Source organism: Rutidosis leptorrhynchoides, chromosome 9, assembly GCF_046630445.1.
Source record: "Rutidosis leptorrhynchoides isolate AG116_Rl617_1_P2 chromosome 9, CSIRO_AGI_Rlap_v1, whole genome shotgun sequence".
NCBI classification, from domain to species: Eukaryota; Viridiplantae; Streptophyta; class Magnoliopsida; order Asterales; family Asteraceae; genus Rutidosis; species Rutidosis leptorrhynchoides.
Window position 1 is genome coordinate 324,914,015 of NC_092341.1, and position 27,323 is coordinate 324,941,337.

Here is a 27,323-nt window from a genome sequence, read left to right on the forward strand (position 1 = left end):
ATAATGAGACTTATTCGAATGAAAGTCGAAGTTGATTTGTTGGAGCTGTGACAAAATTGGTTAACTTGGAGAGAGATTGTAAAGTTATTTTCGGTAATAATAATGCCAAAGGAGCTAGCACAGATACGTGTTAAACGTTCATTCAGGTTTCGAGTATTTTCAGGTGCATAACTATATGCATCAATCTTTTCTTCCGTAGATGAAGTGCGGTTGGTTCATCCTCTCGATTGAGGTGTTTTCAAGAATCACGAAAGGTTTGAACGCGGATTGTAATCGTCAAGATACAAATGAGGTTTAAGATGAAATCAAGTGGCAAACTTGAAGAATTGTTTAATTTCATATGTTATAATCAATATTTTAATTCTTTTTAATTGTCCAATGTTATTAGTCCACAGTCGATAGTCCACAGTTAACAGTCCAGTAATTCATATATAGTTTAATATATTATATTCGAATTAATTAATACGTGTCGTGACCCGTATACGTCTCAGACTCGATCGCAACTTAAAGTATATATTTTATTATAGAATCAACCTCAACCCTGTATACCTAACTCGATCATTACTACATATAGAGTGTCTATGGTTATTCCAAATAATATATATAGATGCGTCGATATGATATGTCAAAACCTTGTATACGTGTCCTGATATTTAAAGTGCGTAAAATAAATAACAGAAATTAAATGACGATAAATAAAGTGCGTAAAGTAAATAACAAAAATTAAATGATGATAAATAAAATTGCGATAATTAAATTGCGATAAATAAACTGCGATAAATAAAATGTAATCAGTTAGCTAGGAACAGTTAGCTAGGATTTTGTTAGCGTGGATTCTTAACAAAATTTCTCATAGTTAATTTGTTTGTTTCTAACAAATTTTATTTTGTTCAATGTTTTCTTCATTATGCCACTTGTTGGATTCTGATAGGTCAAAATCCAAAGATGAAATTGAATGAAACTGGTTATTCTGCGGTGAACGGATACGTATATCTGTGAATGTAAGTAGAATAGTAAATGACTGTTGAATCAGATTGGAAGAATGTACAGTGTAACTTATTAATGTGAAATCTAAATATACCTCGGGTATTACCTACCCGTTAAAATATTTTCACCATTAACAGTTTGTACGAAAGAATTTTTAATTACAATCTTTATGAAAATATATATATATATATATATATATATATATATATATATATATATATATATATATATATATATATATATATATATATATATACAGATGTAATCATGGATTTAATGAGTCAATATGATATTAAACTCATTTGATTTACCGTTAGAACAAGAATATATAATCTCTAAAACATTAGAGATTACATAATCGCCATGTCAAACGAAGATAAATGATGTAGAACAATTCGCAGATTGATGATTATTCTCGAGGTACAGAATGAGATGTTAAGGTGTGTGATGTTGAAACTTGGGTTGTTGGTGGTAGTGGTGTTGCCGGTGCTGTTGTTAAAGCTGGTAGGTTTTGCACCACGTTTTCCAAATTGATTACTCGAGCGCGAAGTTTGTTGACTTCTTCTATTATTCCGGATGATTGTCGGTCGGAACCAGCAGATGAATACGGTTTAGAATCTGAGTTATGATATAGTCGTGGCGAGATGCTCTGGGAATGAGAGAGAAAATGGTGTTTCGAACAGGTTAGCCGATAAGTGTTTCAGGTTTTTCGCCAAGAGGTGGATTTGATTGATGGAAAGGATCGCCTTCTTCTCGTTTCCATTGATTAAGTCGACTACGAACTCATTCCCAATTCATCCAGATCTGAAGATGACTAATTAGTTGATCCATTCCGATTATACTGCGGCCGGAGCTCGTGTGAAAATCCATATCGGAATAGCTATCGGAATTCGAGGAATTCGAACTGGTTGAGGGATCTATCTCGTATGATTAGAGAATTGATTTTTCTATAAGAAATAGATTATAGAATGTAGATTAGTACCCTGCAATACATAGTTTACATATGCATATATAATACTAAAATCTCTTAAGTTACGAAGGAATCTACGGAAACTGTCAGGCAAAGGTAACACTAACAGATACGCTAAAATATGAATTTATCTATACATTGTCTATGCAATAGAGGCAGTAAGACGTATCTAGACTTTAAGGATGATAAGCAAATAATTTTTGACACTAAATGATAAGCAAAACTTTTGACATGCAGACACGGTCGAAGTCCAGACCCACTAATGCATCTAAACAACTATCATTTAGACACACTAATGCAAGACCTGGTTCGCTAAGACCACCGCTCTGATACCAACTTTCATATAGTTGGGGACACCACACGTCCCACCCAGTGCCTTCCCAGCTAATCGACTGGTGACCACTGAGTGTACCTCAGACACTGATTTTACGGCCCTGCCTCTCGGCAAAGCCAACCATATTCGGACCGCGAGGAGTAAGAGCCAATGCTTCGTCACAGGTAACACCGTGAGAACCCCCTCTACGATTAAGCCGACGACATAGCTTAAACCAGCTCTGATACCAACTGAAAGGACCTGTTCATATACATTATAAATGATTCACAATAGTTGATTACATCGCGAGGTATTTGACCTCTATATGATACATTTTACAAACATTGCATTCGTTTTTAAAAGACAAACTTTCTTTACATCAAAAATTGACAGGCATGCATACCATTTCATAATATCCACTATCCAACTATAAATTGATTTAATAATAATCTTTGATGAACTCAATGACTCGAATGCAACGTTCTTCAAAATATGCCATGAAAGACTCCAAGTAATATCTTTAAAATGAGCAAATGCACAGCGGAAGATTTCTTTATCACCTGAGAATAAACATGCTTTCAAGTGTCAACCAAAAGGTTGGTGAGTTCATTAGTTTATCATAAAAATTCATTTCCATCATTTTAATAGACTACAAGAATTTCATTTCCATTTCTCATAAATATATGTCCCATGCATAGAGACAAAAATCATTCATATGGATTGAACACCTGGTAACCGACATTAACAAGATGCATATAAGAATATCCCCAATCATTCTGGGAAATCCATCGAACATGATAAAACAACATCGAAGTACTAAAGCATCCGCTACAACGGATGGGGTTTGTTGAGCCCAATAGATCTATCATTAGGATTCGCGTCAATTAGTAGACTGGTTTACTAATTCTTAGGTTACCAAGTAAACGGGGCATATTCGGCTTCGATCATTCAACCATATAATGTAGTTTCGATTACTTGTGTCTATTTTGTAAAACATTTATAAAAGTAGTGCATGTATTCTCAGTCCCAAAAATATATATTGCAAAAGCATTTAAAAAGGGAGCAAATGAAACTCACAATACTGTATTTTGTAGTAAAAATACATATGACGATACTGAACAATGCAGGGTTGACCTCGGATTCACGAACCTATATCATTCATATATATATTAATACATATTCTTGAAATTGAACAAATATTTATATATATATATATATATATATATATATATATATATATATATATATATATATATATATATATATATATATATATATATTATATTTAATAGTTTATAGGTTTTATTTATTAATTAAGTATAGTTAATTTTATATATACCTTAGATGAATAATTAATATTTATTATAAACATAATACTATAGTTATGTTATGTATATTAAATATGTTTTTATGTAACTAATATTTATTTGATAAAAGTTATATTAATAATAATTAAAGAGTTTGTATTTCTATAATAATAGTATTAGTAATTACTTTTTAGTGATAGTAATTATGGTCATGATAGTAATAATGTTAATAATAATGATAATAATAATACTGATAATTTCAATAAGAGTGATAATTTTTACAAATGTTAATTTTAATGATAATACTAATTTTAATGAAAATGCTATTTTTACAAATAATAATACTTTTAGTAATAATGATAGTAATAATAATACTGATAATAATAATAACTATACTAATATCAATTTTACTACTAATAAGAGTAACTTTAATAATAATACCTTATTATATATAATTGATAACCAAAATCTTAAAGTTTAATCCGAAATCGATTATACATGACTTACATCCATGAAAGAAACATATTAACTTGATATTCATATCCATAGTTTATATATAATAAGTATAGCCATAATCATGAATATTGTCATGTCGTTAATCATATTTTTAAAAACTTCATAGTGCTTTTTATATATATTTTCATACTTGAAACTATAATTATATCATGTCGTTTATTATCGTTAAACTTTTGATTTGCAAGCAAAATCATCATACCATGAATTTAATGTAAATTTCGTAACAATAATAATACTAACTATAATAATACTTAACATAATACTAATGATAATAATAATAATAATAATAACAATAAGAGTAATAATAATAAATTTGATAAGAAAAACTACCTTAGAAGCTCTTTTTTAAAAAAAAATGCACCAAGCAAGGATCGAACCCGAGACCTCTCGTTAATCCAACACCCTCCCTAACCATTTCTCTGTTAACTGTTTTTCTGATTTATAATTCCCTCGATTTTATTTAACCCATTTTAGTTTTTTTGTCCCTCTCCTTCTCCTTCACTTATAAGTCGACCAGGGATTCTTTTGAATCAAAACAACGAATTTAATTTTTGTTTAAGACTCATAAACAACCAATGATATATATAGTTGTGTTTCTGATTAATCAAAATAAAAAAATATATAAAAAAACACAGCAGAATGCTGTTCGACGCTGTGAAGAACAAAAAAACAAATTGATTGTTACTTTGAGAACGTTTTAGGTAAAACTTTCAACACAATTTATGTTCCAAATCACGTCTAAAAACTTTATAAATTGTCAATTTAACTTGAATTGAAACGAATAACACGAATTCGATCATAGAACAAAAGTTGACTTTTTACAAACCAAAACTTTGACTCCGAAATTCGAGATGAATAACAAAAATTGGATTATGAAACTTTGCAGTAAGTTTCAGTAGAGGATTCCTATCATAACTGCATTTTTAGTTTTTGAAAATTGAATCGAATTTGAATTATGGCCAAAAAGTAACAAGAACAGAGATAACTCAGTTTATTTCTATTTTTCTGTTTTAATTCGACCTTAATTACAGATATATATACAATGAATGATTCGTCACTGATATAGACGCGTAACAGATTGGAGATAACAACCAAAAAAATTTATAAAAGTTGATGGGAACGTGGAACCAAATTTGTACCAGGATCTCGATCAGAAAAGAAAATCAAACAAGATTACAAAAAAAAAAAAAAAAAAGTGATGTGAAACATAATTTTGTTTATGTCTGGTATATTAAATTCAGTAATTCCAATTTATAATATAAATCTATTAATAAAAACTATTAATATTATTAATACTAATAAGAATACTACACTAATAATAATAATAATAATAATAATAATAATAATAATAATAATAATAATAATAATAATAATAATAATAATAATAATAATAATAATAATAATAATAATAATAATAATAATAATAATAATAATAATAAACATATCAAAATAATAAGAGTAATTATAAAGATGATAATAATAATATTATTAATGATAACAAAAGTAAATTATATTATTTATTATAATGGTAACTATAATAGAAATAATGATTTTTACTAATAATAAAAATGATAATATATAATCTTAATACTAGTAATAATGATAAAAAATGATATCAATCCTATTATTAATAATGAAATGTATTTTTTTCTAATAAATATTATAATAACACTAATAATAATAATATTAGATATTGATAATGATATTAATTATAAAATGGCAGTAATATTATTATCCATAATACTAATAATACTACTACTAATTATAATAATATTAATTTTATTAATGATAATAATAATATTAATAATAAAAATTTAATATAACAATTTTTACATATCATATTTCATATTTATATGTTATATATATTAATAATCATATTAAATTGTATTATTTTTATTATAATAATGTTGATAACTATATTAATGATGATGATGATAATATTATTAATGATACAGATAATAATACTAATTAAAATAATATTAGTAATAATGATATATCAATTTATATTCATATCCATTTTCATAATAATATTAATAACACTAATATAGATGTTAATATTGAAAGTAATAATAATATTACTATAACAATTATAGTTTAACTTATAATTAAATTTATTATATTAGATATTAACATTACATGTTATTAAATAAATGTTATATAATAATAATAATAATTCTTAATTCAAATGATTACATTCTATCATTTCCAATTATTATATTTAATTACATTTATATATGTATACACCTGTACATATTTATTTACAAATAATTGTTCGTGAATCGTCGGGAATAACCAAAGGTTAATTGAATGTATAACAACAGTTCAGAATCTTTGAGATTCGATTAGATAGACTTTGCTTATCATGTCGAAATCATATGAAGATTAAGTTTAAATTTAATCGGAAATCTCCGGGTCGTCACATCCTTTTTGGACATGATCCCTTATGAAATGATATCGAACGTCAATGTGCTTAGTTCTTGAGTGCATCATAGGATTGTTGGTAATAGCAATGGCACTAGTATTGTCACAGTAGATTGGAGTTTTTGTAACATGAACACCATAGTCCTTCAGCTGGCTTTGCATCCATAGAACTTGAGCAGTACAACTACCAGAAGAAACATATTCTGCCTCAGCAGTAGATGTGGACATAGTATTTTGCTTTTTGCTCGTCCAGCTAACTAGCCTACCACCCAGTAACTGGCAACCACCAGTAGTACGTTTCCTGTCTATCTTTGTCAGCACAAAATTCTTCCAATGTAGCATTTCTGAATTCTGTACCATGATCACTTCTAAGTTGCTTCACCAGCTGCCCATTCAGTAGTTCCATTCTTTTGATAAAATTAATAATTTCATCAGCAGCTTCACTATTTTGCTTCAAGAAGAATACCCATGTGTATCTGGAATATTCATCAACATTCACCAGTGTATATTTCTTCCCACTGCAGCTGGCTATATTGACAGGACCAAAAAGATCCATATGAAGTAGGTGAAATGGTTTCTCAACAGATGAAATCTGCTTTGATTTGAATAAGGCATGGTGATGTTTCCCTTTTTCACAGCCAGGACACAATCTGTCCTTTACATAAGACATTGTGGGTAGCCCAGACACCAAAATTTTACTAGATAATTTGTGAATATCTTTAAAGTTGAGATGTGAGAGTCTCTTGTGCCATAACCACTTGAGTTTGTCTGCTTCCTTTGAATAAAAACAAGCATCAGTTGTTGTGACAGCTGTGTTTATGTCAATTTGATACATGTTCTCATGTCTTTTTGCTGTCAGCAGTGGCTTTCCTGTCTTATCGAAAATAGTGCCAATTTTCCTTCTAAATTGGACTATCTTGCTTTTACTTGTCAGTTGGCTTATGCTGAGTAAATTATGTTTAAGCCCAACGACATATGCTACATTTGTAAATGTAACATTCCCATTTGTTAAAGTACCAAAACCCTTTGTGTAAGCCAACGAATTATCTCCATATGATACAACTGAACCATCCTTTTCTTGATAGTCCGTCAGCAGGGACTTACATCCGGTCATATGTCTCGAACATCCACTGTCGAGATACCAGATTTGCTTGTTTTGAATGCCCTGCACAGTAGCTAAGAGATTAGTTCTTTTTGAGAACCCATCTGAGGATGGGTTCTAGAAGAGTCATTTTTGATGATCTCTTCCTTTCTACTGGTTTGCTCGAAGAAGCAGTAGCAGTGGGGTTCTGGGTTTGAGTACACTGGTTGGCCAGGTGATTTCTGCTGCCACACTTGTAGCACTTTCTCACTTTTGGCCTAGGTGGCTGATCATACACAGACTTAACAGGGGCAGTAAGATCAGGTCGACTTTTGGATACTGCCTCAATTAGCTGGTCAAGCTTAACAGTCATTATCTCAGTGATAGACAGCTCAGCATCCGAGTCCACTTTAGCTTTTCCCTTACGGGCAGCTCTTGACTTGGAACCAGTACCATAGTCATAGCATATAGCTTTGCCTTTATCATTTGACGAGCCAGTGTGGGATGTTACTGACTTATCTGCTGAAGTTGATTGACCAGTATGAATTTTAACTGCTGCCTTGGACTTGCCAGAATTTCGTTTGACTGGCTTGTCTGCAGCTACTGGATGACCAGTAAGTTGGTCACCAGCTGGCTTAGCATAAGTGGAACTCGAAGGGGAATCAGTGGGTTTAATTTTCCTTTGATTATTTTCCGTGATTTCCCTTTTAATACGTCTTTCTTTTGGAGTCATGTAGTAGATGCTTGGGGGGTCAGTAGTCTCATCAATTGAGGTACTGGCTTCTCTTGATCTAACTTCATCCTCCAAGATCTCTTTCATGGCAGGTGGTGGGGACACAATAGGACTGACAAACTTATTTGTCAAGACCTTTTTACCCTCAACTATCTTGGCAAAAGTGTTTGGTAAGACAGCTTCAGGATCAATTTCAAGAATTGGGTCCATGAAAGTAACTTCTGCAATAACAGCAGCAGCATCATAGTCACCAGCAAAGAAAGCTTCAACTTGGGCAGGCACCTACTCGTTAACACACTTAGCTGTGCGTTGAGCAGATGTACACCATGAAGCGATAACCTTTTTAAGGTTATCCAGCTGGTTCTTGACTTCTGCTGCCTCAACGTGAAGATATTTTAAAGCAAAATTTTGTTTTTCAAGTTTGGAAATATCATCTTTCAAGATTTTAATTTCATCAGTTTGCTTTTAAGTTTCTCATTTAAAGATTTGTTATCAGTTTTCAAAACTTCTTCACGTTTACTGCCTCTACATAAGTCAATTCTTAGGTAGTCAAACATTTCAGATTTTTCATCATCATTATAAGTTCGAAAGTTATCCACCTTATACAGCATTTCAAATTTCCATTGAGGTGAGTGTCTCTTTAGGTCAGCTTTCCTCATATCAGCCATAAATGTACTACCATTATCACCCTCATCAGACTCCTCGACCTCCTTGGCCATTAAACACAGCTTTTTACCAGAAGCATAACCAGCACCATCATCATCAGTATCACTATCAGAAGATAAAGATGAGCTGGTTTCATCCCAATCATGATGCTCAGCAACTAGAACCTTTTCTGGTTTCTTACCCTTCTTATCAGCCTTTACACTTTCCTTCATCTGAGATTTCGTAGCTTTGTACTTGTTCTTGTACTTATCAGCTTTTGAGAAAGAGTTAGCATGTGAGATAGAAGATTTTCTGGACATGCATTCAGCTGCAAAATGTCCAACCTTTCCACAGTTGTAACACTCAGATTTAGGACCCTTGACTGATTTGCTGCTAAACCTAGCACTCGGTTTCTTACTCCCTTTGAATGATTTGCTGGTTCTATTACGATTGAACCTTTTGAACTGCCTAGCCAGCAAACCCTTCTACATCACTTTCATCATCACTGCTTTCTTCAGACCCAGTACCACTATCCACATCATCTTTAGCTGACTCTTCTTCTGCCATCAACTTTTGAACTAGTAAATCCTTTTGAACTTTCTTTTTAGCAGCAGCAATAAGAGCAGTATCATCTGTCTTAGAAGATTTTGAAGTGGTGGGTGCAGACCTAAAGTTTTCTTTCAAGTTAAGTTCAAATTTAGCTTCTGCCTTCTCATGGTTCCACAGTGAACTATAGAGAGAAGACATGTTAAAGTTCTTTAAGGTCTGAGTAGTTCTTAATGGGTTAGTAACAGGTTTCCATTTAGCAGGCAGTGAGTCAATAAATTTGTTTACTTGTTCAAATTCAGTATATGTGACATTCAAAGTATTCAGGTCAGCAATTAGGGATTTAAACCTAATGAAGGTTTGCTTAAGGGTTTCACTCTTGTAAGCAAAGAACATTTCATATTCTCTTTTCAAAGCAATCATTCTGTTCTGCCTTACCTCACCCATACCTTCATAAGTGACATCTAGATAGTCCAACATAAGCTTAGCATTCAACTTTCCCTTAATCAGTTTGAACAAGGGGTTAGATAAAGTTATAGCTTACAAGGTTCTGATTTTAGGGTCAAGTCCAACACGGCATTTATCCTCAGCATCCCATCTAGAGGGAGTGAGAACAACTTCTCTGCTAGGAATTGCAAGAGTGTTAGCTGTAGCTGGAACACTATCAAGAGTTTCAGTTGGGACAAAAGGACCATCTATGGCAATGCCAGGCATGAGTGGGTCAATAGACTCAAGGTGAAGCATGAATCTTGCTTTCCAAGTTTCATACTCATCTTCATCAAATTTAGGTGGTCTATTGGATGAACCATTTTCAAGGTAAGCTGTATTTGAATATGCAGCCATGTGAGAATTCAGATCCAAGATATTAAATTATCAAGACTGAAGCTCTGATACCAGTTGTTGGTCCATTGATAAACAACAGGAGTATTGTAGAGGGAGGGTGGGGGGTGAATATAATTTCTTTCAAATGACTTGACAGTTAAATACGATTAGTATTCAAGCTTGTAAATTAAATAGAGTCATAGGTAAGTTTTCAACAGTTTATTCTTTATTGATAAAAACACAAAGAATTACAACTATCCTTGGCGAAATGATAGTTGGTTGATACAGATTACCTAGATTATAGCTATGAGGTTAACTTAAAGCTATTACATGTTTTGGACTCTAAATAATAAGACCCACACCACTAGTTGTTACAATAGTTGATACATCAATTTATACTAGTCCTATTATTCGTGTAATTGATCCATTGTCCACTGGTACATAGGATGTCTGTCCTTGTGGGGACAATTACATCAGAGAGCGTGCTCTCCTCTTTCCTCTTTAGTAGCTATTTGCAGGAACACCCCAATTCGGTTTAGCACCACTATTTGTTTAAACAAATAGAATGTTGTGTTCCCTAGGCATTGATAAAGTATAACACATGTCTGCACATGCGTTAAACTTCTGCATTTCCACGTGGTCTTGTAAGGTTACTTGTCCGCCACCGATGCATGTCCTTTTCTGTTCAACTTTGTCTTTGACTTCTGTTGAATAGTACACTTGATGTAGACCACTCAGGAAACCACCATGCTTGTAATGGAGCATGGCTGTCTTGTGTTGTATGCTGCTAACCTACTGGTTCTTCTCATATCGATTCACTTGATATTCTTGAAATACTGGGTATTCGTCTTGCGCTGATTCGAAGAATACTCTCTCCCTTGTGCTGGTAGACTAGGCAGCATACCGAAACACTCGACACATCAATATTTGCTGTCTATACACAACAAACTTGTGCTGGCTGCACATAACATTTTAGTGTACATAAATTCTGTTTTGTCATAATTAAATCCTTAATTATTTTGGGGACTCAACAAATACTTTAATAAAGATCATGCTGTCGCATTCATATGACCCGATTATAAACGTGTTTTGCATACCGAATTTATGAAGGTTAGAAAACAGTAGAAAATATGTGCATATATAATTTGCAAGTTTATAATTCCAGTTTAAGATAACAGCATATACCAACAGTTATATATGAATTATCGATGTGGCAAAACATAGATTATAAAGTGATCTAGAGCCGCATGAAGAAATCTAATTTATTCAGAACATGTTTTTACCCGTATCAAACAGTAGTACGACCAGATGTTAATCGAATTAAACTTATATACATACACGAATTAGGTTCAGTTTCGTACGGACTAAATAGTTTTCATGAACAGAGTCTGTTTAAGATTGTTATAAAATAGGTATATACGAAACTGAGAACATATAAATGCATTGCAATATAATTGTAAACATAACAATAAGCTGAAACGTAAAAACGATCAAACCGAATTGAAAGGATGAACCGGGCTTGTGTTTCACACAATTCCCTTAAACAGATTCGTCGTCTATTCCCCGGGTACACCGGTTCGAAGCAGTGTACTGCCAGACTTATAACACTTGCCTGAAAAAGAGTCGGATGCGTGAAACTGAGATGGAACAGATTCGTATACTGTGTAGTTGCAGGTTTTTTGTTGTGTGTCTTGTTTCTGCAAATTGAGGCACTATTTATTTACAGAAAAGTTGCAGCTTAATCATTCCAACAAGTGAGTGGGTAATCATTCCAGCTTAATAATATATATTATATCATGACCAACCATTCCAACAAGTGAGTGGGCATCTAATCAATCACTTGTGGGTCTCTAACAACTAATCACCAAGTTAGACAATCATGATCCAACTACAACTGTATGGACCAAAAATAAATCGTATTGTAAAACAAGCCTCGCACGGGCCAGAATTTTCGGAGCTGCATTCGTGCGGGCACGCCCATTGGATCACAGGAAATCCCAAGTTTTTGCACCCCCCCTGCGCGAGAGTATGTGCTAGAGTAAAATATGGCATAAGGTCTTGACATAGGTTTGGAGATAAGAACTTATATACCTCTCATAAGTCTATCTCCACTCCTATGTGGGACAAGATGCATTCCACTAGATTTCCATATTTTTGCATCAAACACACAACATTGAGACTCCATATCTCATTCACATTCTATCCGTTTTGGACACACTGTAGCTCGTTTTAAAGTCCTCGTCAAAGACTACAAAATCCACTAAATAGCTACTAATATGTATTACGTTATCATATATTAATATGTGTCCAAAGTTTGGTAAAAACCATTTATTTTATCCAAAATTTCCAACAATCCCCCACATGAATGGAGATCGCTCTCAGAAACAACAATCTTCCGATTAAATTTCAGCAGTTGAATCTTGCATACGATAGGTAGGTGTTACCCCTTTGAACCTTCGCTTATGAAACGCACTTAGTCTACTGGCTCTGAGTAGACGACGATGTCTTTGAACTCGTCTTCCGTTTGTGTAGGCGACAATACGCTTCACACAAGACTCTCCCTGACAAAGTCAAGTCCTCATAGTTATGTTTGTTATGGTCATGAACATTCGCCTGATTCTGCGAGAGCTTATCAAATATTGTGCCCCAACAATACCCTTCGAAGCGACTCCACTTCTCTTTCACATAGGTGATTCACCGCATCGTGGCTACTGATTAACCACGCATGGTTATTTCAGTTGAAACATTAAAAGCCATAGACTTATCCTCTTACTTGTCACTTTTAGGAATGGACTAGGAAGTCTACTCTTAATTAGTATTCAACATTAATTAGTATTTCAGTTGAATCATTAAAAGTCATAGGCTTATCCTCTCATAAGTCTATCTCCACTCATATGTGGGACAAGATGCATTCCACTAGATTTCCATATCTTTGCATCAAACACACAACATTGAGACTCGATATCTCATTCACATTCTATCAGTTTGGACACACTTTAGCTCGTTTTAAAGTCCTCGTCAAGGATTACAAAATCCACTAAATAGCTACTAATATGTATTACGTTATCATATATTAATATGTGTCCAAAGTTTGGTAAAAACCATTTGTTTTATCCAAAATTTCCAACACGATTTTTATTTTTAACGGGTTTAAGTTTGGGGACGATTATGAATACAAACTTGCATACATGACCCCGTATACTCAAAAAATGATCAGAGTCCATATACCGACCCGTTTAAACATTTATATTCAACATTAATTTTGTTTTTTAGATAACTCAAAGTATAAACATACAATTTCATGCTGATAAAAAAAATAAGCATACAATTTCATACACTTTCTTGAATACTTATTTGAAAGATAATAAAAGGATCTAAACTCATATGTATTAATCTTCATTAGGTGCGTTTCATTTTGCTGCTATAAGATTTTAATGCTGATCCTTTCATTTGACTAGAATTCCTTACTTGAACGAAACCAGATCTTGTAGGATCATATTGAATATTTGACAATACATTCCGTACCTTGCGAACAAACTTCCTTATCATTTGATTGAATAGTTGACCCAACCCCTTGTTGTTTGAAAAACCCCTCCACTTCAATTTTGATATTTTTTCACGAAAAACAGATATGAGATAAGCACTTTAAGTTCAGTTTTTTCAAGACTATTTATTTAATATGTCTATACCCTATATGCTTATTCTTAGTCTCAAAGAGGTCAAACAAAAATCTTGGCTAAATATGAAATAGGTCAAAGCCTCAAAGAAGTTGAATGGGTCAAATAGTTAAGGCAGGTTGAGTTGTATATTTACAACCTCCTACTTGAATCTATTCATATAATCACATTATTGTTTAAAAATAGAAAACTGACAAAAAAGTATTTGGGGGTTAACAGACCCAAGCAATGTTGATAATACTGTAAAATGACCCATATTCAACATGAACCCATTTTGACCCGTTTGTTATTTTCTTTACTGTAGACAAGAAGAAGTTGTGCCCTATGCATTTTGTTAAAAATAGTGCATTTTGTTAGAGCCAATGCCAAATATAAAAGACAAAGAAATAAATAGAAATCATCTACTTGAATTTTTTTTATTACTTCTGCAAATCTTCGATGAGATTATCCCAAGGACTGTAGGCTGGATCTTAAATAAAGCCTTTAGAGAATTTCGAATCTTGGATTTTGCATATGGTTAAATACTTAAATGAGCACATTCGATTGTCGTTTGAATGCACATTTCCATTTGAATAGTTACAAACACTAAAAAGAGAATCATACACTTTTACACTTTTTATAGGTTTGAAGTTTCCGAAAAAGGTAAGATCAAGTCACAAAGTTTACCTCAAAACCAAACGATCCGGTTGAATATTGTCATAAACGATAGACGAAACCAATTATTCTGTTTCATGCTGGTTACATGAACTAGCTAGACGAATTAACGAGGTATATTAGTTACACGAATAAAGAATATGCTGCAAGAGACGGCAGACCATGAATAAAGACAACAACATTGTTATTCATATAATCAACATCGAAACAATATCCCAAGTAGTCATTGTCGAATTACAAAACATACAAGACAACTACTTTATACATCTAGCACATTTTTATATCATAAAGTCGCGGGAATATTCACTCAAAATTCTCTTATACGTTTTTATATACACATATATACATCACAATATAACGAAAACTAGTTTCTAAACAATTAACACTCTCTGACTACTTGCATGCACAATGAAGAAAGCTAGCATAACAGAAATAACAGATGATGAAAAGCTAGTTTTGAATGATAAGCCATTGCCTTTTACGAAGCTTTTAAGTTACGCCGGTCCATTAGATTACACGTTAATGGCATTTGCATCGTTGGGATCTATTATTCATGGGCTCGCACAACCACTCGGTTATTTGCTGCTTGGTAAAGCCATAGATGCATTTGGTAACAATATACATGATGATGTTGGTATGGTTAAAGCTCTCAAAAAGGTAACATATACATTTGCATGCCTTTTTTCAACTCTAACAAATTAAGCTATTTGTAACAAGTTTGTTATGGTTCTTAGCTATGTTTACTATTTTTAATCAGGTTATACCGTTTGTATGGTATATGGCCTTTGCTACATTTCCTGCTGGAATTATAGGTAGAGCTATTTTACCACGAAGATTCACCATGCACGACTTCGGGCAACTTGCAAAGCAGGCTGTCGCCTCGAGATTAGTCGGCTGAGAAAGCGAGTCAGAAAGTCGAACCCGAAAGGGAACCCAAAAAGAAAAAGTATATAGGTATTTTTTTTTTGGTTCCCTTTCAGGCCAGAGTTCCCGATCCGTTTTGCGAGCTGAATAATCTGGAGACGACAAACTGCTTTGCAAGCTGCCCGAAGTTGTGCATACGCATGATTTAGAAAAACACAATGGTTACACATGCTTGGTTTGGTCTCTGCAGAAGTTGGAGGGTGGATGTATGCTAGCGAAAGACAAGTTACGCGACTGAGATTGGCGTACCTGAAAGCGGTTCTTAAACAAGAGATTGGAGCTTTCGATACAGAATTGACAAACGGTAAAATCATCACAGGCATAAGTAATCACATGAGTATCATACAAGACGCTATTGGCGAAAAGGTAATTAATGGTCTATGCTTACACTTGTGTACTTAGTTCGTTTGACACGTTGATTACACATAAACTGCGGTTTCCATATATATAGGTTGATGAAATTCTTTCATGTATACAGCTGGGCCATTTTCTGTCATGTTTGGCAACCTTCGTTACCGGAGTTATAATAGCGTTTATATCATGCTGGGAAGTTTCGTTGCTCACGTTGTTGGTTGTTCCTATGATTCTTATGATTGGAGCCACTTATACGAAGAAGATGAACTCCATTTCAGCCACAAAAGCAAATTACCTTGCAGAAGCTACAACAATGGTAGAACAGGTAATTACTCAATACTCCAATCATAAATGTCATATACTTAAGTACTAAGCTTGATTACAAAAAGTCAAACATGGTCAAACATAAAACAAACTTGGCCTGATTTTACAGAACCATTTTCAATTTTACCAATAAAAGGTAATCAGCTTTAATAATTTTCACTTAAAGGTAATCCTTAAAGTTAACAAGTTTCCCTGTGCAACATTATAAAAAGTCAAACATGGTCAAACATGGAAATCAAACAAACTGAAGCCAAAATTCTGTTATGATTTTTATGAAGTAAAGATTAGATTAGATGATTACCTAAAACAAAACAAAAACTGGAACTTGAAGAGAAAGTCAACATGGTCAAAGGAGGTTGCGGTTTAATATGTACTAACCTGGTTGTTTATTTCGAAAGTGTTTTGAAAGTCAACGTTGATCGATTGCAGACGGTTTCCCAGATTAGAACAGTGTTTGCTTTTGTTGGAGAAAACAGTGCAACACAATATTTTTCAGAGTGTATGCAGAGACAGTTAATTATAAGCAAGGGTGAAGCGTTACTTAAGGGAGTGGGAACGGGTTTATTTCAAACGGTAACATTTTGTTCTTGGGCTTTGATTGTATGGATCGGAGCCATTGTTGTTGTTGCCAAACGAGCTCAAGGCGGTGATGTTATAGCTGCAGTTATGAGCATCCTCTTCGGAGCCATGTAAGAATCAGATTATGTGCAGGATGTAGAAAATTTCACAAATAATCGTTAATATGTTTAACATCTGACTATTATGTTCTGCATAAGTCTTTACGAAAAAGAGACCAAACAACTACTACATTGTTGTTTCTGTCCCACATCGAATGAGTGAGATAAACCAACATGAAAGAGTTGTGTATAAAAACAAAGGCCCAAGGATGAAAGAAGCATACCTTTCTCGGCCTTTTGGCTAAGATCAAGTGTAGTATCTGTTCATATCAGTTTAATATCTGATATGTGAGCCATCGGCTTACTCGATATTAATCTTATTTTTTATGGGAGAAGGCCCATTACATTAGCTTGCTAATGGGGCTCTTCATGTGTCGCCTTGGTGTTGCACTACTGCCTAGGCCGGGCACACCCCTCTAATTATTAGTTGAAATTTTTTTTTAGGCTTCTTATTACGTTAGTAATGTAATCTTTCAAAATATTGTTGTAAATAATATTTTTAGTTTTTAATTACTTTTAACCTTTTTATAATACAAAACAACGCTGGAAACTTGAAAAAGTTTGAAATTTTACAATGCAATTAGCTCTGTGAATGTTGGTTGTTTACCATGCAGATCAATAACATATGCAGCACCAGATATGCAAATTTTTAATCAAGCAAGGGCTGCAGGAAAAGAAGTGTTCGAGGTGATTGACAGAAAATCAGCTATAAGTTATGATTCAAAAGGGGAGAAACTTGAAAAGATAAATGGGAATATAGAGATTCGTGACGTTTATTTTGCGTATCCGTCACGTCAAGAAAAAATGATCCTTCAAGGATTCTCATTATGCATCCCTGCAGGAAAGGTTGTGGCTTTAGTGGGTAGTAGCGGGTGCGGGAAAAGCACCATTATTTCTCTTGTGCCAAGATTCTATGATCCAGAAAAAGGTTTGAGCCCAACACTGCCTTTTTAAGTTTAGGTGGCAATTTCGACCCATAATCGTTGGGTATTTTCATTCTAAGCAGTCAAAAGCTTAAAACTAAAAACAAGTCAGATAAAGTGTACGTATAACTCAAAAAGGCATCATAAATCATTTTACTTGAATAAGGAAAAAGTATGATTAAAATGGAGATGGGTCAAATGGGTCGAACATTATAAATGGATCGATGTAAGTCGAAATTCACTCAAAGTGTAATTTTAAAGCATAAAACCTCTTAAATCGTCAAACTACGATTCATGAATACTATACATTTGCAATCATATTTGGCACACGAATTACTAGTAAACAGCTTATAAATTTGGGTAAAAAGGTCCCTCTTCTGGCCTACATGGTTTTACTAAAACCATTTTAGCCTCAAACCCAACTCTCCAAATTTACCCATTTTACCTTTTGGCGGTCAGGTGAGGTGCTCGTTGACAACCATAATGTGAAGGATCTTGACATAAAGTTTCTAAGAGAAAATATAGGAGCCGTTTCACAGGAACCTGCACTTTTTTCTGGCACAATCAAGGATAATATGCTGGTCGGAAACAAAGACGCAGACGACGACATGATCCAAAGAGCATCAACAATGGCAAATTCGCACACTTTCATATCCCAACTCCCAAATCAGTACTTAACAGATGTAAGTTTCATTAACTTAACAACTCGTATGTTTAGCTTAGATGGTTAACTAAAATGCAATGTTAAGAATGAATAGCCATACGAAACAATTAAGTACCACTAACATGAATTTAACTATTCAAAATGGGTGGTTATATATCTACTATATTTTTTGATATATCCACCATAAATATGCATTAACATGTTGTACTGTACAACTTGTTATTTCACATTTATGGTGGATATACAAAAAAAAAAAAAAAAAAAAAAAAAAAGATTGTGGATATATCAATGCCCATTTAAAATTGGCTTACATGAGGCAAATATTGCCACCTAAAAATGTTTATTTTTGAAGATACGACCAACTTTTGTAAAACAACATTATACGTATCCATTTTCGTACCTCTATAACATGTCATTTCCCATGTGGATATTAACTGATACTTAGATGCTGAGGTGGATTTAATTGTAAGGTTGGACAAAGGGGTGTACAGTTATCAGGCGGACAGAAACAACGAATTGCAATCGCAAGAGCCATATTGAAAAACCCTCCGATTCTTTTGCTTGATGAAGCAACAAGTGCACTCGATTCAGAATCTGAAAAACTGGTTCAAGATGCACTTGAAACTGCAATGAAAGGAAGAACAGTTATTTTAATCGCGCATAGGATGTCGACTATTGTTAACGCAGACATGATTGTAGTTGTACAAAATGGACAAGTCACCGATACAGGAACACACAGCAACTTGTTACAAACAAGCAAGTTTTATAACAACTTATTTAGCATGCAGAACATCAGCACTGAAAGTGAATCAAGGTTTGTATCTTCTTACTTAGTTGATGCAAAATGGGCGGGTCGGGTAACGGTCAAAATGGGTAGTGAGTGTATATATTTCTAACTGATTTAAATTCTCTTGTTTTGCAGCTCGGTTAATCCCATTAAAGAGACAGAAATAGTAAATAAACATGTTTCTGAACAAGTGGGATTATATGGTACGCCTACAGAAACGAACAAACTTATTGAAGATACTCCGAAGAAAGATCAAAAGGACGAAAGTGAGAAAAAAGATATATTTTTTAGAATCTGGTTTGGTTTAAACAACCGAGAGTTTATAAAGATTGGTGTTGGTTCTTGTGCTGCTGCGTTTTCTGGAATCTCGAAACCGATTTTTGGATTCTTTATTATAACGATTGGAGTTGCGTATTACAAGGATAATGCTAAAGAGAAAGTTGGATGGTATTCGTTATTGTTTTCTGGAATCGGTTTGCTTTCACTCTTCAGTCAGACTTTGCAGCATTATTTATATGGAGTAATTGGAGAGAAAGCAATGACAAATCTTCGGCAAGCTTTGTATTCAGGTATTCCATCCATACTACTATACTCTTACCCATTTACTAAAGAATGGGTCAATTTGGGTTATGTATCAAAATATTGTGCTTGGATGGAAACTGGTCAAAGTCACCCATAGTGTTGAATTTCTTCACCCATAAAAAAAAAAATTCAAATATTCATAATTTTTTACAATAGACACAAAACTTCAAAAAAACTATTAACAGTTGATGCATAAACCATCCCAAGATAGTCTACTGGTGTGGGTCCTGATATCCTCACAAGAGGTCTCAGGTTGTTCAAACCTTAATACCTAGGGTGGCTAGGGAATGCTCAAAAACGTTCGCTGAGTAACCCGAACAGAAAAAACCTTATCCATTTACAGTTGATGCATAAGAACTTTGACCATGTTGACCTTTTTCTTGATAACTTATAAATGGTTAACTTACAAGATTACCGTCAACTTGAACCGACCCGAATATAAAATTAGCCTGTTTAGACATGTTACCCAATGTGGTTTGCCACCTCTATTTTACATGAACATTTGGTTCTTAATGAAAATTTACACAACGGTTTCATTTGTTTTATTTACCTGTATCTTGTAGCGGTGCTTCGTAACGAATTAGCATGGTTCGATAAGCCAGAGAACAGTGTCGGTTCCCTAACGTCGCGTATCATAAACGAAACATCCACAGTCAAGACCATAATATCAGACCGTATGGCAGTAATTGTGCAATGTATTTCCTCGATATTAATAGCAACTATCGTTAGTTTGATTGTTAACTGGCGAATGGGCCTAGTGGCATGGGCTGTTATGCCATGTCACTTTATCGGTGGGCTAATTCAAGCCAAATCCGCCAAAGGATTTTCAGGAGACACTACTGCAGCCCATTCAGAAGTCGTTGCACTTGCTTCCGAATCAGCAACTAACATACGAACCGTTGCTTCGTTCTGTCACGAAGAACACGTACTAAAACGAGCTAAATTGTCACTTGATCGACCGTTACAAATAAGCAGAAAACAAAGTTTATGGTATGGGTTTATTCAAGGTGTATCACTTTGTTTATGGAACATTGCACATGCGGTTGCGTTATGGTATTCAACTGTTTTGGTTGAAAAACATCAAGCCAGTTTTGAAAACGGTATTCGAGCGTACCAAATTTTTTCGCTTACAGTACCTTCGATAACCGAATTATGGACTCTGATACCAACTGTAATCTCAGCTGTCAATGTATTAACGCCGGTATTTCAAGCTCTAGATCGTAAAACCGAGATCGAACCAGATGAACCCGAGAACCCGGCTTGTAAAAAGATCGTAGGAGAAATCGAGTTCCAACATATTCACTTTAGTTATCCGTTAAGGCCTGAAGTGAAGATACTCGATAACTTTACTTTACGGATTGAAGCGGGCTCGAATGTGGCTCTAGTGGGACCCAGTGGGGCCGGGAAGTCATCGGTTTTAGCTTTATTGTTAAGATTCTATGTTCCATCGGACGGGGTGATATTAATCGATGGACGAGATATAACACATTATAATTTAAGAAACTTAAGGAAACAAATTGGGTTGGTACAACAAGAACCTTTGCTTTTTAGTTGTTCGATTCGGGCCAACATATGTTACGGAACAGAAACAGCTTCTGAAAGTGAAATAATCGAGGTATCAAAAGAAGCGAATATTCATGAATTTGTAAGTAACTTGCCAGATGGGTACGATACGGTTGTTGGAGAAAAAGGATGCCAGTTGTCGGGTGGACAAAAACAGAGGATTGCGATTGCGAGAACGTTGTTAAAGAAACCTGCAATTATGTTGCTTGATGAGGCGACAAGTGCGCTTGATGCAGAGTCCGAAAGAGCAGTTGTGAGTGCAATGGAATCGATAAACAGAAACGGGATCAACGGGATACAGTCGACGCAGATTACGGTTGCGCATAGGCTTTCGACAGTAGTACATTCGGATACTATTGTTGTTATGGAGAAAGGTAAAGTGGTGGAAATGGGTACCCATTCATCTTTGGTAGCTGTTTCTGATGGAGTTTATTCTAGATTCTACAACATTCAAAACATGAAGTAGATGTTATTATAAAAAAATAAAAAAAAGAACTTCATATCATGTAGAAGCAATTTCACTCATTTGGTCATTTTAGTATATTTATTTCAGCCTAGTATTGTAGCAAGAGTATTTAGTATTGTTTTTAATAAAAGATATAAAGGTATCACATATTCTGCTATTTTTGAAGTTAAATAGGAATTCCAAGTTTTACAAAAAAATAAAAAAAAAATTCATATGTTATCGATTTTTTTAAATCGACATAGTGCAAGTTTTTAGCAACTTTAGAAGGAAATACAAATACCAAATGAATTATAAAATCATAATAAGAAAGAGCATATTCTCTATAGATATAATAAAATCTCGAATGGTGTCATATGTTATTACATATAAAATTGAATTTGCTACAAAACCATAGATCTCTTGCCGTTTTCGATTCAATCGTCCTACATTGACTTGCCTATGCCCGCCTACCGCTTTTCTTCACGTCCTTGTTCCTGCACATCGAAAGGTTATATCTTCATTACATTATCAATTTAACGAATTAAAATCCTCTAATTTTTCAACAAGAGGAAGCCAAACACTCCCCCTCATACATGTATACTGGGAATGATTGGATATCACATTATTTAACTATAAATAATTAAATAATATACTGTAGCATATAGCATAACTATAAATCTTCAATGTCACCTTTTCGTACCAAAGAAGCAGTAAAACTAGTACCTTTGAAGTTTTGGATATGATCAAAATCTCAAACTAATCCATGTTTTTTATTTATAACTGATACGGAGTATATAATATTAACATAAATTCTGAAATAAGTGGTTGTAGTAAAAGGGAAAAGATTTTATACCTTTGGACATGATCAAGAATCACAAGTCGCGGTCCAGGAGGTATTTTTACTTCTTGCAGAGCACTGATTAAGATACCCAAAGACACAATCAATAGTAAGAAATCGATATGCAAAATGGGTGAGTCAGGCAGGTTGGGTAATGGGTTTGGATTAAACAGGTGGTATTCAGCACTATTCATGTCTGTTTGGGTTGACCCAAAGCGACTAGAATGCATTTAGTTGAAATTTTTATCATTAACCATTTCCATTTTTCTAGAAAATAGGAGTCGTTTCATACTTCTTGAAAATTAGTAAAAAGATTTAAAACATGATAAGATGTTTTCTTAATTAAGTTAATATCACATGAATTCTATGGCTACGAAAAAAAAAAGCAATTGAACACTACAAAAAAGAGTTTTTAAAAGTGTAGCTATAAATTAAAAAAGTGATTTTCCATTTTCAATGATATTTTTTTCAGGAAATAACATGGTTTTTAAAAGTGACGATATAAATTAAAAAAGTGCCATTTTCATTTTTAGTGAATAGTTTTTTATTAAGTTTCCCATTAAAAAAACTTTAAAACACGTCCACTTTTCAGCAACTAAACGCAGTCAAATGTTTAGAATATTTTACGAGGTTTTAATAAAAAACTTGTTTTCCTTTTAAGGTAACTTTATGTTTTTTATCTGTTAGAAATGAATAATAACTAGAATCACCCATCCATAACTAATTAGGTCAGAATCCCAACCTCTAACTACTAAAAGATATAAACTTGCCTGTCGTTAAGCAGCGGCAAAGTTCGGTCGGTTAACAAGCCCTTTTTAAAGTTTTTCTCATAACTCTCAAGTCCAAGTGTAGTCAACATCAGTTTAGTTTCACTGTACAACACATCTTCAACTGGCGGCTTTGAAAATTTTTCTCCTACCTGCAAAATTATTATTCTAGTTAATAATACAAAATCAAGTACGAAATCTATCATGACCTCTTATATATTAAAACAGTGATGATTTATATTGATGTGTCAAATCAAGAAGTCAACGAAGTCACCAGATACATACAATAGCAATGACTAAACGTTGGATACATAGGATAAAATTATGGGTAACGTTTATCTTTTATATACTAAACCCCGAAAAGAAGCTACACTTAGTGAAATGACTTTAAAAGTCTCTTATTAGGTTTAGAAAATAGAAAATGAGCAAATATATACGTAATCTTATCCTGATATCCTCAAAAGATGTCTAAGGTTCATATGTTACTAGCAGCCAGGTAAGGGGTCGGAAACGGTCACGGATAACCCGGTTCAGCTGCGTAGATATGAAGTAAAATGGGTAGAAACCTTATCCGTTTACCCGTTTATATACGTAATCTTAGCTTGCCCCATAAGTAGAGTGTGTTGCAATTTCAAGTAGCAAAGTTTCAACGGGACCCATATACGATTGCAAGCACTTTATTAGTACATATGATCACCTTATAGAGTCCACCTTGAACAAGTGCAAAGAAAACGCCAGACGAGAGTACATTTGCAGCTTGATTAGGACCTCCCATGCCGCTAACCAAAGAAAACATGATTCCGGAACCGAAAGCTGCTACCATACTGCACCAGTACATTCATAACAAACATAAGCGCTTTGTGTTGCATAAAACTTAGTTTAAGGACTCAAAATACAACTCTCGTTAATTACATATAATATTGATAAATTTAGGAACATAAATTACAGTTACCTGGTTTGGACATCTTCCTTGCCTCTTAATCTTTTCATGACACATGATATGCCTGCATTAACACCTGTCATTACAGCAAAATTACGAGCTTGTACAAAGGGCCCACCTGCAAGAGCCTGAAACAAAACAATCGAATAATGTACATTACATAAAATATTGAATGTTGAATGAAACTATGACTATAAAATGTATAAACCGATATCAGAAGTCATTATGCAATATCAAAGAATCAGCTCAAACGAGTATATGCTGCGGGATATAGTGTCTGAATATGCGCGTCTATTAGAACTTAGAAGTTGCGATTATCAAATAACCAGCTATGTAAACATCTAGAATATATATAATTTAATGTAAATCGGTTTTGTTGCAGCATCTAAATCCTGAACTAATTATTTCAATTACACATAAGTTTCAGCAAACCAAACCTGCAAATGAAAAACACAATTATCACATAATCACATTCAAAACTTTAGGAAGTACTTTAAAACAGTTGAAACCTATAATAAGTTCCCATAGCACAATCTTTTTAAGTTTCTTAAACCCTAACAAACATTCCAAAATTCTTTTAACAATTCCATTCTAACAAAGTAACCGTCATAAACCTATGCCCAATTGCAAAATCACACTATAATAAATCAAAATTAGAAAACCTAACCTGAGCTTGCTGAAAAGAGGCCATAGCTTGGGAATTCAGGCCGGCACCGGAAGGTGGGGTGGCCGGAAAAGTGGAAGCGGCGTCGTTAGTGAGAGTACCCATGAGGCCACCCATGGCGGCACCCTGGGCGGCGCTGGTGATGGTGACGACGGCGGCTTCAACGGGTAAGGATTGTTTAGCGAGCCAACCTTTGAATCCATTTTCGAATTCTTTGTATTTAGTTTGAATTTGAGTGATTGGATTGTTTTCCACAAATTCTTTTTGTGCGTGAATTACTAATTCGGTATGCTTTCCTGCTCCCATTTTTTGGTTGTTGGTGTGAAGAGATGATGATGGAGGCGGGTTTTGGATTGGGTTTTCTTTTTTGGAATGAAATAGTACCGGACTTTGGTTTTGCCGTATTTAATAACTCTTTTTTATTATATTATTATTTTAATAAATTTAATTATTAATTAATTATAATTATAATTATTTAATTTAATGTTTATATTTATATTTATTTATTTATGTTTATATTTATATATTTTTTTATTATTTTTCTATGGTTATATTTATGGGATTATAGCCAAAATGCCCATTCCCATGAAGTTTCTTGCGCTGGAGTCCAAAAAAAAAAAATTGCCAGATTGCCCTCGCAAGACGCAAGGTGCCTTGCGAGTTGCCCTCGCAAGGCTCAAGCTTGCGTCCTTGCGTCTTGCGAGCTTGCGACCTTATCTGATCAGAAATACGATTTTGTGGATAAGATTTCGTCAGATATCCTAGATTTTTGTCCCTATATATAGATTGACCCTGAGACTTTGAAATCACAGTCTCGTAAAAATTTCAAAATTTTTCAATGCAGAGCTTATACCCACGTTAAGGTACTATTTTAACCACTTTTTCACTAATTTTTGTCATTATGAATTGTGTTAATGATGATAAATTTGTTGTTAATATATGTTGTGGGGGTTCTTTGGAGTACATTAACAACATACCCATATATATGCCACGAGATTGTTTTAGAATTCGGTTAAGACTCCCAATTGCGCCCGTAAAATCAATGAATCGGAGAATATTGTTAAAAAATGTTCTTAAAAAGATTCAATTCCCACCGAATGCAGCTGTTTCAATGAGATACGTTTTTTATAATCAAGTTTTTGATATTACTGATGATGCTGAAGACTTTCTAGAGTTTTTACGATATGCAATTGTAAATGCTCCTATTGATATTTATATTGTCGATAGAGTAATAATGCATCAGCCACAACGGATTCCAGAAACGAAATTCTCGACAAACCAGCCACTACTACAACAAAACCAAGAAACACCCACACCAAAAAAACCAAAATCACCAAAACCACCAAAACACCAACCACAACAATTATTACTACAAAATGATACCGAAGAAAACCTTGCAAGTAACAATTTGGAAGCGGAAGAACCTGAATTGCCACTTCCTAACACAGAAGAGTTTGATTTGCATAACTATGGTCTTGAAAACGTATGTAAAATTAAAGAATTAGACCACCCGTTTGAGGTACCTCTTGTCGAAGATAGTGATTCAGAATTCCAATATGAAGAAGAAAAGCAAGATCCGTTCTGGAATATGCCAACTCTTTTGAGTCAGCATGAGGAAGAGCGCGAACAGACGACTGAAATACCAACCACGTATAGGGTGTCAGATTTAATTAAAGTCCGTCAAACTTTCTTGAACAAAGAAGAGTTTATAAACACCCTATTTACAAAATGTCTTGAAGAAAACTTCCAAATAAAGCCTGTAAAGTCAGACAAATCTCGATACACCGCTAAATGTGTGTTGCCAAACTGTGAGTGGAAATGTAGTGCTTACAGAATACGATTCACTGAAAACTTTATGGTAAAGAAACTGCATGACGTACACACATGCTCACGCACACTAATTATGGGAAACAATAAACATGCAATCAAAAAGGTGTTGGGTAGTATGCTTGTGGATTCATTCAAATCTGCAAACCGGAAATATAAAGCAAACGATATACGTGCGGATATAGGCAGCCGATTTAGTGTCAGCATATCTTACAATCAAGCATGGAGGGCCAAATGTCATACATTACAGATGCTTCGTGGGAGTAGTGAAGAGTCGTACCAAATGCTTCCAATTTACCTACATAACATTAAGATTCACAACCCCGGAAGCGTAACGAATTTGATCACAGACAAAGAAAATAGATTTCTGAT

General features: G+C 34.0%; 2 protein-coding genes and 1 non-coding gene across 3 annotated transcripts; 2 read left to right on the top strand and 1 right to left on the bottom strand.

The window, feature by feature from the left end:
- Positions 1-15,080: 15,080 nt before the first annotated feature.
- LOC139869035 (ABC transporter B family member 14-like) lies at positions 15,081-21,936 on the top strand. Its single transcript, XM_071857366.1, has 10 exons — positions 15,081-15,329; positions 15,430-15,484; positions 15,787-15,962; positions 16,075-16,275; positions 16,704-16,963; positions 17,566-17,879; positions 18,334-18,557; positions 19,009-19,352; positions 19,461-19,894; positions 20,471-21,936. Exons 1-10 carry the CDS (start codon positions 15,081-15,083, stop codon positions 21,934-21,936), a joined length of 3,723 nt encoding a protein of 1,240 aa, XP_071713467.1.
- Positions 17,172-17,368, top strand: LOC139869625 (U2 spliceosomal RNA). The gene has a single exon (XR_011766228.1). It is a non-coding gene; the product is annotated as a U2 spliceosomal RNA (small nuclear RNA).
- A 302-nt stretch (positions 21,937-22,238) lies between the features above and the next one.
- LOC139866824 (chloroplastic import inner membrane translocase subunit HP30-2-like) lies at positions 22,239-25,496 on the bottom strand. Its single transcript, XM_071855117.1, has 6 exons — positions 25,128-25,496; positions 24,473-24,588; positions 24,218-24,344; positions 23,524-23,672; positions 22,769-22,831; positions 22,239-22,409 (listed from the first exon to the last, which is right to left on the bottom strand). Exons 1-6 carry the CDS (start codon positions 25,428-25,430, stop codon positions 22,373-22,375), a joined length of 795 nt encoding a protein of 264 aa, XP_071711218.1. The 5' UTR covers positions 25,431-25,496; the 3' UTR covers positions 22,239-22,372.
- Positions 25,497-27,323: the final 1,827 nt, after the last annotated feature.

Excerpts from the sequence above, each read along its gene's own strand:
- LOC139869035 (XM_071857366.1), top strand. The coding sequence starts at position 15,081 with ATGAAGAAAGCTAGCATAACAGAAATAACAGATGATGAAAAGCTAGTT. Across the intron at positions 19,353-19,460 it reads AGCACTGAAAGTGAATCAAG|CTCGGTTAATCCCATTAAAG; the intron begins GTTTGTATCTTC and ends CTTGTTTTGCAG. Across the intron at positions 19,895-20,470 it reads TCGGCAAGCTTTGTATTCAG|CGGTGCTTCGTAACGAATTA; the intron begins GTATTCCATCCA and ends TGTATCTTGTAG.
- LOC139866824 (XM_071855117.1), bottom strand. The coding sequence starts at position 25,430 with ATGGGAGCAGGAAAGCATACCGAATTAGTAATTCACGCACAAAAAGAA. Across the intron at positions 24,589-25,127 it reads CCTCTTTTCAGCAAGCTCAG|GCTCTTGCAGGTGGGCCCTT; the intron begins GTTAGGTTTTCT and ends GTTTTGTTTCAG. Across the intron at positions 23,673-24,217 it reads TTCAAGGTGGACTCTATAAG|GTAGGAGAAAAATTTTCAAA; the intron begins GTGATCATATGT and ends ATAATTTTGCAG.